Here is a 14,632-nt window from a genome sequence, read left to right on the forward strand (position 1 = left end):
AGCCTCAATATATGAACTTTTTCTTTATTAAGTCAAGAACTTTCACCTTTTCACTTAAAGGAAGCCCTTTATGGCCTCTCTTTGGCATATCCAAATTGCCAGCATCCCTGCTCTTGCACTTTGAGGACATTATTAAGTCAAATAAGAGGGACTTGAATATAAGCACTGCAATACCATGACAGTGGATCTGATCACCTGCTGAGTGACTAGCAGGCAGGTGGTGTATACAGTACTGGTACCCTGGACAAAGGGAGGATTCATGTCCTAGGTAGGATGGAGCAGGATGGTGCGAGATTTCATCACAATATTCAGAACAGTACACAATTTAAAACTTAGGAGTTGTTTATTTCTGAAATCTTTCACTTAGTATTTTCGGTCTGCAGTTGGCCATAAGTAACCAAGACCATGATTAACAGAAACCACGGATGAAGGAGGATGACTGGAGTCTGGAGTATCCTACATGGCCTGGGAATATTTGTTCTCATGCTCTGCCTGACAGTTAATTGCTCACAAGTGTCCCCAGAAGTAACTGTCGAGAAGATTCTCGCAGGAGACCACGGGGGTGGCCTGAAGAAGCCAGCGTGAAGGAGGGTTGAAATCAATGCCTTGAGAGTCTTAGGCACTGTCCTGTGGCAAGCCCCAGAGAAATGTTGTCCTTTGTCCATGGCACTTGCACTAACCCCTCCCAGAAAGTGGGCATGCAGTTTCCCAGGCCAGGCGAGCGTTCATTGCTTACCGAAGACCAGTGTTTACTAGCAGGATTGTGGCCAGAAGCAGCTGCATTCTCCCCGGATGCAGAACTGCCCACTGGTAGGGACCCTGCTCACACGGAACACGGACGGTTACACCTGCGCCCTGGTGACGTCCACCAGCTTCTGGATCATCTCGGCGTGGGTGTTGTGGAAGGGCAGCCCATCCACCTCCATGCCCACGACGCCTGAGACGCCACTCCGGACTCTGTGCTGCACCAAGATGCCCAGCATTTTTTCTTCCTGGAAAAAAATGGGGCAGAAATAGGAGTGGAGGGAGAGGAAAAAGAAATTTCATTTATATACATTTATAAGTGAGAAGGATCCTTTGCCTTGACATACTTGCTTTTTTAAAAAGTAAAATTTTGGTTTAAAATATTAATACCATTGGAAAAGTCATGAAAAATAACAGTGTCCTCCATCATAGCTCATTGGCCCCCAAATCCACTCCCCAGAAGCAATCAGGGGAATAGTTTGGGCTGCTTCTTTTGGTAGTTACTGTTATGTAACTAAATATGCTTTAATGGAAACATACGGTTTCTTAGTTTGTCCATTTTTAGAGATGGAGTCTTGCTATGTTGCCCAGACTGGTATCGAACTCCTGGCGTCAAGTGATTCTTCTGTCTCAGCCTCCTGACTAGCTGGGACTATAGGTGCACATCACTGCGCCCGGCTAGCCTGCATTTCCTTAGCCCCGAAGATTCACTCCTCCTGCAGGTGCAGTGCAGGCTACTTCCTGCCAATCAGTTCCTCCCAGCCCTGGATTATCTGCCAATGGTCTCTGTGCCAAAGGCCCCCATTTCTTCTGCGACCTCTGTTAGCCTAATGTGGGGCACGTGCCAAATCCTGCTGCTGTTGCCTTCTAGACATGACCAGTGTGACTGTGGGAGTGGGAGCATCTAGGTGTAGCAGAGCCACAGAGAATACAAGCCCCCATCCTGAAGCCGCAGCCCAGGGCCTAGCAGGCAGAGTGGTTTGGGGCTCAGACAGATCTGACTTGAGTCTTTCCTGGCAGGAATTTTAACTTTTCTGTGCCTCAGTGTGCTCATCTGTAAAATGGGGAGGGTGATGATAAAAGTACTCATCCTGCCTCCTTTAGAGGGTTGTTCTGAGGATTAAGTGCAAGCAAAGCACCTAGCAGGGTCCTTGGCACACAATAGGTATTCACAAAATGAGGCTGATTTTATTGGCAGAGCTAGGTCTTCTGGCATTTAGCCTAGTGCTTTCTCCCTTTGCTTTCCTGCTGGTAAAAAAAAAAAAAAAAAAAAGTGGTTTGATCCTCTTCCATCCCCCTCCTTCCAAAAATAGAGTCCCAAAGAACCACTTGCCTAAGCCACTAATGTGTCTGTCCCTAGTGAACAGCTCAAGTTCCCCTAAGGACAGTGAGTCTTAAGGCATAAAGCAAGTCAAACACATCCTTCCTCTTCTCCCTCCTCCTCCTCCTCTTCCGCCTCTTCCTCCTCCCTGTCTTCTTCCTCCTCCACAAACAAAGGCAAGAGGTGAGAGGAAGGAACCTAAGGAATCTAGAACACGACATTAGGACAGATATAACAAGGCTCTCTCCCTGCTCAGGCATTTGCTCATTCATCCCACCATTGATCAAAGGTTTACTGAACACCTGCTGTGTATGTGCCAGGCCCTGAACCAGGGATACAGTGGTGAATGTGACATGGTTCCTGCCCCATGGGGTTCATAGTCTAGATGAGTAATCAGGTAGTCATAGTACAGGATGTCACAGCACAGAGCAGGGGCACCCAACCCAGCTTATTGGTATGGCTCAGGGAACATTTTTTGGAGAAGGGGTGTTATGGACTGAATATGTACCCCCAAATTTTGTATGCTGAACCTAATCCTCAATTGTTGGAATTTGAAAGTGGGGTCTTTGGGAGGTAATAAGGTTGAGATGAGGTCATGAGAGTGAGGCCTCATGATGGGATAAGTGCTCTTATAAGAAAAAGAGAAACCAGAGCTCTCGCTCTCTCCACCATATGCAGACACAGTAAGAAGGCGGCCATCTGTAAGCCAGGAACAGAGTCCCCACCAGTGAATCAAAACTACTGGCACCTTGATGTTGGACTTCCCAGCCTCTAGAACTGTGATAACTAAATTTCTGTTGTTCAAGCCACCTAGTCTATAGCATTTTTTATTTAATAGCAGCTTGAGCTAAGACAAGGGGCAACTAGGATCAGAGGTGATGAAAGAATAAAAATGAGCCAGCTGAGAGCCCTGGAGGGTCACTCACTGATAACTTTTTCTAAATAATAAAGAAAGCATTGGCAAATGTCAACTGCAAACTGTCTCTTCACAGCTGGCCTGAGAGCCTACATTTCTGTTCTGCCCTGGGGGCCAAGAAGGATGTTCCTCTGGCCGGGCGCGGTGGCTCAAGCCTATAATCCCAGCACTTTGGGAGGCCGAGGCGGGTGGATCACGAGGTCAGGAGATCGAGACCATCCTGGCTAACATGGTGAAACCCCGTCTCTACTAAAAATACAAAAAACTAGCCGGGCGTGGTGGCGGGCGCCTGTAGTCCCAGCTACTCGGAGGCTGAGGCAGGAGAATGGCATAAACCCGGGAGGCGGAGCTTGCAGTGAGCCGAGATCGCGCCCCTGCCTTCCAGCCGGGTGACGCAGCGAGACTCTGTCTCAAAAAAAAAAAAAAAAAAAAAAAAAAAAAGAAGGATGTTCCTCTGTGGGAGGGGGGCCCTAAATCATTTCCACTTTCACATGTGTCCTTTGTCCAACAGTCCCTTCTCAGGAGCTACCCACCCAGAATGGCATTTCCCGCCCTTTGTTTGGGCTTTTTCCTCTCGCTTCTCTTCTCCACTGGTCATATCCTCTCTTTATGGGGGAATGTTTCTGGGACTCCTGGGGCCATTTCCTCATAGTACACTGTTTTCCCTCACCATTCTCATCCTTCTGGCCTCCAGGAAGGGCTGTGGGGTACTCAGGGTGCACGTGATCAGCCAACAGGTTTGGAGCTGACTGGCACCCAGCCTCTAAGAGACACAGGGACCAGCTGGGCCAATAGCTACTCCCTGCAAATTTCCAAGAATCACGGAATGACCATGCCATCTTCTAAGAGGCAGAGGTGGTAACAGTGGTGGAAGAGAATCACCAGGTAGCAGCTGGAGGGCAGGGGGCCCGGAGGCCACTGCACCAGTCCAGGCTGAGACAACAGAGCAGGAGAGGAATGAAGGACCCAAGTGAGGGAGAGTAGACAGGGCTTGGATGGGGACAGAGGCCCCAGGATTGCTGAGTGTGCGGATGCTGAGTGTGTAGAGGCTGAGTGTACGGGTGCTTGCTATTAAGTCACAATGGGAGCATGGTGGGTGGATATTTATGGGAGGTGATGATGCTGTTCAAAGTGGGGTGCCTTCTGGGAAGTTGGAACTGTTTTGTGTCTTAATCTTGGTGGTGGTTGCAAGGGTGTATACCTATGTAAAAATTCATCCAACTGTACACTTAAGGTGTACACACTATTGTATGTTAATTATACTTTAACAAAAATAAGTTATAAAGAATAGTAGGGAGAATGAAAGTGCTGAAAGAGAATGGGAGCCCAGAATGAGGCCCAAGGCTATTCCTGCCTCTCTGCATCACCGATCCATCAAAGCATTCATCCTTCCATCTGCTCACCCATCTATCCATCCATCCATGCATGCATCCATCTATGCATCCATCCCTCCCTCCATCCCTCCATCCACCCACCTACCCACCCATCTATCCATCCATCATCCACCCATCCATCCACCCACCCATCTACCCACCCATACATCCATCCATCATCCATCCATTATCCATCCATCCCTGCATCCACCCATCCATCCATCAAACTATGCATCCATCCATTATCCATTCATCCCTCCATCCACCCATCCGTGCATCCATCCACCCATCCATCCATGCATCCATCCCTCCATCCATCCATCCATCCATTATCCATCCATCCCTCCAACCCTCCATCCCTCCTACCATCCATCCATGCATTAATCATCTCTCCATCCAACATTTCCTGAGTGCCTTCCCTGGGCCAGGCCCTGAAGTAGGGACAAATAAGTCATCATTTGTTCCTCCAAGAGCTCTCACTCTTTGGCTCCTCACTCCCTACCTATCACTGGGCATGTGAATAACAGGGTCCTCTTCTGTTTCCCCAACCCACATGGCTGCTATGCCCTGGGCTGATGGAATATTGCACATCCATGCTCACCATGGGTGCTCAGTAACTGCCCTGGAGCCGAGATGGAGCAGAGAGGGGCTGGGAGACTGGCCAGAGCCCTCAGGCAGCCCCCTTCAGCCTCCACTTCAAGGCAGTGATGCAAAACAGGCCCAGCTGCTGTGTTCCTCTTCCCCAAGTACTGGGTTGAGGTGGGGGAAGTCCAGGAAACCTTTCCTGGTATTTGTTTATACCATGAGCCCCATGTCTCCTTAGCCTCTTTCCTGCCCAGGCATCAGCTTCCTGGCATTGGCTCACCCCTCCCAGGGAGTGCCTCTTCTTTGTGATCTCTTGTAAAGGGCTGGCATGAGATGGGCTGGGATGTGAGATGAGGCACTCCCTTGGCCCTGGGCTCTGGCACAGGCAATGACAAGGCGGGCGGGAACGTGGTGCTGAGGCTTCCCGTGGAGCAAGATGGGGCTGGTATAATCATGGTCTCACCTTGCAATAGGCAGGGGGGAGCTGGCTGCCTGGGCCGGGCTGGGGAGTGTGGCAGCGGGAGAAACAGCTCCATCTGCCTCCCGGCCACACAGGGAAAGATAGGCAGTCCCATGTGATGCCATACGGCATCTGGAGGCCCCAGCTCTGTCTTGGCCTTCACCTCCTTCTGCTCTGGCTATGGGAGCTCTCCTTGGCATAGGCCACCTGCTGCCACTATCACACCCTGACAGCTGCCCCAGCCTGACTGAAGTAAAGAAAGGACCTTGTCATGATAAAAGGATGATGATGATAATGATGGTTGGCATTTATTGAACACTTACTACTAATCCATGCCAGACACTATGCCAGGTGCTTTACACAAAGGGACTCATTTCATCTTCCAATCACCCAAAAAGTAAATCTGTTATGACCCTACTCGAGGAAACTGAGGAACGCTGAGGTTGGAGACTTGCTCAAGGCTGAAGTGGGTGGAGCCAGGACTTGAACCAGGCAGTCAGTCAGGGCCTGTGACCTTCCTAACCACCACTTCACTCACCCAAGGCAGGCCAGATGTTTTTATAAAGGACTTGGTCCTAGGAAATAGAGAAGTCTACAAACTACAGACGTACAGAGAAGAGAGTGGCCCTAATCCAGACCAGCATCCAGGCAGAGCCGGCCTGGCTGTCTGCTGTCTGAGGCCTCCATCAGGCTGAGGGGAAGACGGCCCCATGAGGGGGCTTCCCAAGGCCTCATCCTTGGAGGCCTTCAGTCCCTCCCAGGGACCCACCCCTGCCCAGAGCTCTGTTTCCCTGCCAAACGGCAGCATCTTGGCCCCCAAACTAAGAAAGACCAAGTTCTCCAGCTCCTTAGCTCCAAGCCCTCCTTATCAGCCCTTGCAGATACCACCTGAGTGTCCCTGTAAAGTGTCATCAATTGGCTCTTGATGACGTCTGAGGAATGCTTGCCCTCAAGTACAACCCAAGGGCACTGCCTCTCCCTCACTCTGAGGCTCCCCTGGGCCAAGAGCCAGAGTGGGCAAGGTGTGCCTGGGTAGTGGTGTCCACCTTCCCTGGCCTCCTCGGCAAGATGCCCACTTCTACCACACTCACAGTCAGATCCCTAAGAACCCGTGTCCCCAAATGCAACTCACTGAGCAGAGCTGTGGGACATTTCTCTGCCCCAACGAATCAAGCTTTGCCACTAGCTCAGGCCACAGCTCTGCCCAGCATCTCTAGATGACTCAAGGACCCCCACGTAGTGACCCGCAGAACTCTAGCTATTCTAGATTCTAGCTATTTCACCTGCACACTGCATGGCTTCATGTCCCCATACCTTTGCTTATGTGGTTTCTGCTGCCTAGAAGGCGTTTTCCACCCTTCCTTACCTGGCTACTTATACCCTACTCACTCCTCAAGACAGCTCAGTGCCACCTCCTCCAGGCAGCCTTCCCTGAACTCTCTGAGCTAAGCACTGTTTTCTGTGCTCCCACAGAAGCTTTTTTAAAATTTAAAAATTTTTTTTTTTTTTTTTTTTTTGAGACAGAGTCTCACTCTGTCATCCAGACTGGAGTGCAGTGGCGTCATCATGGCTCACTGTAATCTCCGCCTCCCAAGTTCAAGTGATTCTCATGTCTCAGCCTCTCGAATAGCTGGGACTACAGGCGCCCGCCACCACGCCTGGCTAATTTTTGTATTTTCAGTAGAGATGGGGTTTCACCATATTGGCCAGGCTGGTCTTGAACTCCTGGCCTCAAGTGATCCGCCCGCCTCAGCCTCCCAAAGTTCTGGGAATACAGGTGAGAGCCACCACGCCTGGCCTCCCACTGAAGCTTACTGTGCCCATTACACCTTGGCTCCTGAAACTGCCTGTCACGTGTAGTCTTCCCAGTGGACCCTGAGTCCCCCACCCAGGGAGACTCCTCATTGTCCCCTAGAGCAAGCCTGGGCCTGGCCCAGGAGAGGGGCTCAACAAACATGTGTTTGTGCTTTTGCTTTTAAAAATCCCCATTTTAGGCCAGGCACGGTGGCTCACACCTGTATTCCCAGCACTTTGGGAGGCCGAGGCTGAGGCAGATCACTTTAAGTCAGGAGTTCAAGACCAGCCTGGCCAACATGGTGAAACCCTGTCACTACTAAAAATACAAAAATTAGCCAGGTGTGGTGGCGTGCATCTGTAATCCCAGCTACTCAGGAGACTGAGGCCAGAGAATCGCTCAAAGCTGGGAGGCAGAGGTTGCAGTGAGACGAGATTGCTCCACTGTACTCCAGCCTGGGCGACAGAGCGAGACTCTGTCTCAAAAAAGAAAAAAAAAATCCCCATTTTATGTTCTTTATAAGGGTGGTACATTATTAATCGATTTATGAAGGACTGGGTAGAAATGCAGAAGGCAAAGTTTCCATTGCATGTTGGGTGTGTGGATTTCTTTGGCTGGATTTGTTCTTTTGTGTCTGCGTGAATCAGGAATCATGTGTGAAGCAGCCCATGCGTGTTTTTTTCCAGTTCAGATCCAGGAAGTATAAAGAAAGCACAAAAGGCCCTCTGGGCCCCTCGAGGGCAGACCATTTCCCTCTGAAAATGTCACCACAGCTGCCTGAGCTTCCCCTCCCCCATCCCTCTTCCCTGGCACTACCAGGAACTGGGACACTTCTGAGCGGTATTGGGAAAAGCCCAGAGAACGGAGTCACAGAGACCTAGACTCGGATCCCAGCTCTGCCTCTCAGCTGGGTGGTCTCAGGCAAGCCACCGGCTTCTCAGAGCCCCAGCTCCCTTGTCTGTAAAATGGGAATGACACCACCAATCCAGGCAGGTGCTGGGGAGAAAAAGAGGCCAGAGGCAGGAAGGAGAAAGACACAGAGAAACAGAGAGGGAGAGACAGACAGAAGGAAAAAGGGAAGAGACAGGGTGCAAGACAACAGAAAAGAAAGACAGAAAAGAGCCTGGGCATGGTGGCTCACGCCTGGAATCCCAGCACTTTGGGAGGCTGAGGCAGGTGGATCACCTGAGGTCAGGAGTTCAAGACCAGCCTTGCCAACTTGGTGAAATCCTGTCTCTACTAAAAATATAAAAATAATTAGCCAGGCATGGTGGCAGGTACCTGTAATCCCAGTTACTCGAGAGGCTAAGGCAGGAGAATTGCTCGAACTTGGCGGGTGGAGGTTGCAGTGAGCCGAGATTGTGCCACTGTACTCCAGCCTGGGTGACAAGAGTGAAACTCTGCCTCAAAAAAAAAAAAGACAGAAAAGAGGCAGCAATGCAGATGTCTGGTTGCAGACATTGGGAGGTATCGGGCCTGCCCACTGGCAGGGGACTTGTAGCAATGGCCCACCCAATCTCGGGCTCTTCTGCAGGCTCAGTGCTCAGGAGCCTCCTGCCCCTTGGATTTGCCTTCCTATCTCCCCCGACCTTCTACACCCTCTTCCACAACCTTCGACACCCACCTCTAATCCCTCAGGCTGCTGTCTGCTCACAGGTGGAGTCACATCTAACCCAGGATTTAGATGGAAAGTCAGAGCTTTGGCCCCATTTTCCCAAGGTCCAAATTACCCAGGAAGATTCTCCAAGCAGGTGTCCCGTTAGGGACTGAGGCACTGTGGATGTCCCGTAAGTCTGGTCCACCAGCTTCTCCTCCAGGAGGGGCGGGTCCCATCTCTTTGAGGAGCCCCAGAGGAGGCGGGTTAGAGCCTGGAATTGGTGTTAGGGGCGGGGCTTGCTCTACGAGGGCCATGGAAATTGAGGACCAAGGAAGGAAGGGCCAGTCCCGCTGCCACCTTGCTGCTCAGGCTTGGGTGCTGGGCGCTGGCCACCTCTCTTTTGCATTTTCCCCATATGCATGTGTGAGTTCACATAAGTTAGACAGGCACACGTTGATGGCCTTCCTCTGCACTGGGCTAGAGCGTACCTAGAACTGCACACACTTCAGAGCATGGGCTCTGCAGTCGGAGGAGCTCAGACAAAAGCTACCTGCTGCTGCCTCTCAGGGAGAGTCCTCAGGAGAAAGTCACAGTGTTCTTGGGCCCAGCTAATATGATCTGTCCCTTCTCAGGGATTCTTTTTTTTTTTTTTTTTTTTGAGACAGGGTCTCCCTCTGTCTCCAAGGCTGGAGTTCAGTGGTGTGAACATAGTTCACTGCAGCCTTGGATTCCTGGGCTCAAGCGATGCTCCCACTTCAGCCTCCCAGGTAGCTGGGACTACAGGTGCATGCCACCGGGTCTGGCTAATTTTTAAATTTTTTTTCTAGAGACGAGGTGTCACCATGTTGTCCAGGCTGTTCTTGAACTTCTGGGCTCAGGTGATCCTCCTGCCTTGACCTCCCAAAGTACTGAGAGACACGAGTCACCACACCCAGTTGGACCAGGGATTCTTAATGGCCCCAGACTACTTGAAGAATCTGATGAAACCACAGAGTCTTGCCCAGAAAAATACATGTACAGGAACAATTGTGCAAACAGCTTCAGGGTCTCATGGACGTCCTCCTTATGGGCCCTGGGGTCTGAAGCCCTCTTCTACTTTTGCCTCACCCCTTACCTCCTGCTCTCCACCTCAAGAGCTATCTCCCCCAAACCATCCCGAAGCCTGCCCTCATCTCCCAAGCCTCTGCTCCCCCCATTCCTCCCACTGGGATTCCTCTCCTTTTACCCGGCTTATTCCTTGCAGCCTCCAGCCCACAGGATTCTCTTCCCACCTTGTCTGTCCCCCTTAGCACTTTCCTTAGTATGACTGATTGACTCACTCTGGAGGTTTTAGTGGCCTCACTGGGTGGTGTATTCCTTGCAGGAGGCTGACAGGACACCTGCCCACCACTACCAGTATGAAGTATCACCATGGGTGATACTTCAAGCATTCGGTTCCTTCAACAATGCTGACAGCACCCATTTTACAGATGAAGAAAATGAGGCTCAGAGAAGCTAAGCAACTCACCTAAAGTCAAACTAGAAAGAATATGGTCACTTGGATCAGGCCTGACATACGATTCAGGACCACGGGTAGTGTAAAGGGCACCCAATCCAGGAGACCTCTGCTTCAAGACTGGCTCTGCCTCTGGCTTTTGAGGGGCAGCAGGGTGCCAGCCCTTGGCTTATGGCTTGGGACCCCAGGCCTGCTGCTCATCCAGGGTAAAAGCTGCTTCCAGGCGAGCGGCTGGCTGGGGTTTGTTACCTTAATGACCGACGGGAGGGCCTGCGTCCAGGCCTGATCTCCAGGTGCCCTGGAGGGTCCGACTGCTTTCCTCAGGTACTGACTGTGGACGGCACATGAGTACAGGATGTAGAGCGCGCAGGCCAAGGCATAGCCTCCCCAGTTAGAAACACCTAAAACAGCAAAACAAGATTCCATCATGGAATTGGAAAAGTCGTGTGTCTGTCAGCCTGTCTCTAGGAAGCAGAACTATCTTCAGGACTCGTCCCCAGAACCGTAGCACCAGTATCACCTGGGAACCTGCTAGAAACACGAACTCTTTGGCCCCAGCCCAGAACTACTGAATAAAAAGCTCAGCAGGAGAGGAGGGGAGAGGAACAAGCTGAATTTTCTTTATTTTTATTTATAATTATTATTATTTTTTGAGACGAAGTCTTGCTCTGTCGCCCAGGCTGGAGTGTAGTGGTGCGATCTCGGCTCACTGCAACCTCTGCCTCCTGGGTTCAAGCAATCCTGCCTCAGCCTCTTGAGCAGCTGGGACTGCAGGTGTGTGCCACCACGCCCAGCTAATTTTTATATTTTTAGAAGAGACGGGGTTTCACCATATTGGCCAGGCTGGTCTCAAACTCGTGACCTTGTGATCCACCCACCTCGGCCTCCCAAAGTTCTGGGATTACAGACATGAGCCACTGCACCCGGCCTATTTTTATTTTCAATTTTTTTAGTGATGGGGTCTCCCTCTGTCCCCCAGGCTAGCATGATCATAGCTCATTGGGGTAGACCCTCAAACTCCTGGGCTCAAGTGATCCTCCTGCCTCAGCCTCCCAAGTAGCTGGGATTATAGGTGCACCTGACTGAGTTTTGATAAACCCTCTATGTGAGTCTGATTCAAGCTAAAGTTTGAAAACCCTTGCTCTAAACTACTTAATACCCTGCTAATGACCATCAGAAAAAAAGGTTTAGGCAATAACCCGAGAAACCCATTCCAAAACACTCAACATGGAGAAACTCCCCCTTCTGGCCGAGCTGAGTCCCCTGTGCCACATAGAAGTCCACCCTCAGAGGGCAGGAAACAGCCCCATCACGCTGGATCACATGGCCTCTTCACGTGCTCAAAGATCACTCCCAAATCAGCCTCAGACTTCCCTTCTTTTTCCATCACAGGCCCAAAGGGCTTATTCCCCAGTTTTGGGACCATCTCCTTGGCTCTTCCCTGAAACGTGCTTGAGTTCTCCATGCAGTTGAAGAAGAATTGATGAAGGCCCTGCTAAGCTCTAGGTGCAGAGCACCACGAAAGAGAGGTCACTCCCGTCCAGGAGAGGAGGGACTGTGCACACCACCAGCCACGGGTCACTGTGACTGAGATGTTCATGCAGGATTATGAGAGCATGAGGAGGGGGCACTCATTCTGACTGGTTTAGGAAAGATTCACAGAAAATGGGTCTTTTAATATGGGCCTTGTAGGTTGGGTAAAATTTTGCCAGAAGAGGGGTGGAGGAATGGGAGTAATTCCAGTTTTAAAAAAACAAACAAAAAACTAACAAAAACCCCCTTGGCCAGGCGCGGCGGCTCACGCCTGTAATCCCAGCACTTCGGGAGGTCAAAATGGGCAGGTCACCTGAGGTCAGGAGTTGGAGACCAGCCTGGCCAACATGGTGAAACCCCATCTCTACTAAAAGTACAAAAATCAGGAGGGCTTGGTGGCAGGAGCCTGTAATCCCAGCTACTCAGGAGGCTGAGGCAGGAAACCCACTTGAACCTGGGAGGTGGAGGTTGCAGTGAGCCAAGATTGTGCCAATGCACTCCAGTCTGGGCAACAGACCAAGATTCCATCTCAAACAAACAAACAAACAAAAAATCTTCAGTGAGTACAAAGGCATGTGGCATGAAAATACAAGGCATATATCAAAATGTGGCAGGTAAACACCATGCGCTAAAAATAATACTGTATTTTACTGATTTTAAGATGTACTTTTGTTACACTTACATCTCTGAAATTGAGATTACAGATTACAGATTGAGATTAATTGTAATCTCAATTATAATTACAGATTGAGATTACAATTGAGATTACAATTGAGATCTCAATTGAGATTACAGATTGAGATAGTATCTTACAGTTATAATTGGTTGTGTTTTCCTTTCTTAGTAGTATGTAAATTATTGGTAATTATTGTCATCAATTACATTTTTTTTTTCTTTTTTTAAGACAGAGTCTTGCTCTGTTGCCTATGCTGGAGTGCAGTGGCATGATCTCAGCTCACTGAAACCTCCGCTTCCTGGGTTCAAGCGATTCTCCTCCCTCAGCCTCCCAAGTAGGTGGGTCTACAGGTGCACACCAACACGCCTAGCTAAGTTTTGTATTTTTAGTAGAGATGGAGTTTTACTATGTTGGCCAGGCTGGTCCTGAACTCCTGGCCTCAAATGATCCACCTGTCTTGGCCTCCCAAAGTGCTGGGATTACAGGTATAAGCTACCATGCCTGGCTTTTTTCATTTTTTAATAAAGACAGGGTCTCACTCTGTCACCCAGGCTGGAGTGCAGTGGCACAATCATAGCTCACTGTAACCTGGAACTCTTGGACTCAAGTGACCCTCCTGCCTTGGCTTCCCAAAGTGCTGGGATTTTTTTGTTTATTTATTTATTTGTTTTTGAGACGGAGTCTCGCTCTGTCGCCCAGGCTAGAGTGCAGTGGCGTGATCTCGGCTCACTGCAGGCTCCGCCTCCTGGGTTCATGCCATTCTCCTGCCTCAGCCTCCTGAGTAGCTGGGACTACAGGCGCCCGCCACCACGCCCAGCTAATTTTTGTATTTTTAGTAGAGACGGGGTTTCACCGTGTTAGCCAGGATGGTCTCGATCTCCTGACCTCGTGATCTGCCTGCCTCGGCCTCCCAAAGTGCTGGGATTACAGGCATGAACCACTATGCCTGGCCATCAGTGACATCTTATATTGAATGGAATAGAGTATCTTCTTTGATTGAATATTTACAACATGTGGCACTGTTATAAATGCCTTACACAGACTAGTTCCTGGAGTCCTTACAAGAAGCTTGTGAGGTGTAAGTACTGTCATTATCTCCGTTTGAAAACTGGGAAACAGACACAGAGATATCACTAAGCCCAGCTAATATTTAAAACTTTTTTTGTAGAGACAAGTTATCGCTACATTGCCCAGGCTGGTCTCAAACTCCTAGCGTCAAATGGTCTTCCTGCCTTAGTCTCCCAAAGTGTTAGGATTATATAGCTATGAGTCACTGCACCCAGCCTTCTCCTTCTCTTAACATTGTCGTTTGCAGGGCAGAAGTTTGAAACTTTAGTGAAGTCCAGCTTATCAACTGTTTCTTTCATGGATAATGTCTTTGGTGTTGTTATCTAAAAAGTCATAATCAGCCAGACATGGTGGCTCATGCCTGTAATCCCAGCACTTTCGGAAGCCGAGGCAGGTGGATCACTTGAGGTCAGGAGTTTGAGACCAGTGTGGCCAACATGGTGAAACCCCATCTCTACTAAAAAAATACAAAAATTAGCCAGGCATGTTGGCATGTGCCTGTAATCCCAGCTACTCGGGAGGCCAAGGCAGGAGAATCACTTGAACCCAGGAGGTGGAGGTTGCAGTCAGCTGAGTTCATGCCACTGCACTCCAGCCTGGGCAACAGAGCAAGACACGGTCTCAATCAATCAATCAATCAATAAAATTAAAATAAAAAGAGGTCATAATCATATTCATGCTCATCCAAATTTTCTCCTACGTCATCTTATAGGAGTTTTATAGTTTTGTGTTTTAGGTTTAAGTCCATAATCCATTTTGAGTTTATTCTTGCGAAGGATGTAAGGTCTATATGTCTAGATTCATTTTTTCTCATGTGGATGTCCAGTAGTTCCAGTTCCAGCACCATTTGTTGAAAAGACTACGTTTGCTCCATTGCATTGCCTGTGCTCCTTTGTCAAATATTGTGTGGTCCTATTTGTGTGGGTCTACTTCTGGGCTGCCTATTCTGTTCCATCGACCGATTTATTCTTTCACCAATACCACACTGCCTTGAATACTGTAGCTTTACAGTAAGTCTTAAAGTCAGGTAGTGTCAGTTCTCTGATCTTGTTCTTCTTTTTCAATATTC

General features: G+C 49.6%; 1 protein-coding gene across 9 annotated transcripts in view; it reads right to left on the reverse strand.

Moving 5' to 3' along the window:
• Nucleotides 1-324: 324 nt before the first annotated feature.
• DGLUCY (D-glutamate cyclase) overlaps nucleotides 325-14,632 on the reverse strand; it is a 164,747-nt gene continuing 150,439 nt past the window's right edge. For 8 of the 9 annotated variants that reach the window (XM_071099722.1, XM_011717242.3, XM_011717246.3 and 5 more), the window contains 2 exons: nucleotides 10,536-10,687; nucleotides 325-992 (listed from right to left, as the gene is read on the reverse strand). In XM_071099722.1, the coding sequence (XP_070955823.1) occupies nucleotides 843-992; nucleotides 10,536-10,687 (302 nt within the window). In that variant the 3' untranslated portion in view covers nucleotides 325-842. Of the gene's footprint in view, nucleotides 993-10,534; nucleotides 10,688-14,632 lie in introns of those variants that run through there. The other variant, XM_071099719.1, reaches the window with a different exon arrangement.

The sequence above is a fragment of the Macaca nemestrina genome, chromosome 7 (assembly GCF_043159975.1).
Source record: "Macaca nemestrina isolate mMacNem1 chromosome 7, mMacNem.hap1, whole genome shotgun sequence".
NCBI classification, from domain to species: Eukaryota; Metazoa; Chordata; class Mammalia; order Primates; family Cercopithecidae; genus Macaca; species Macaca nemestrina.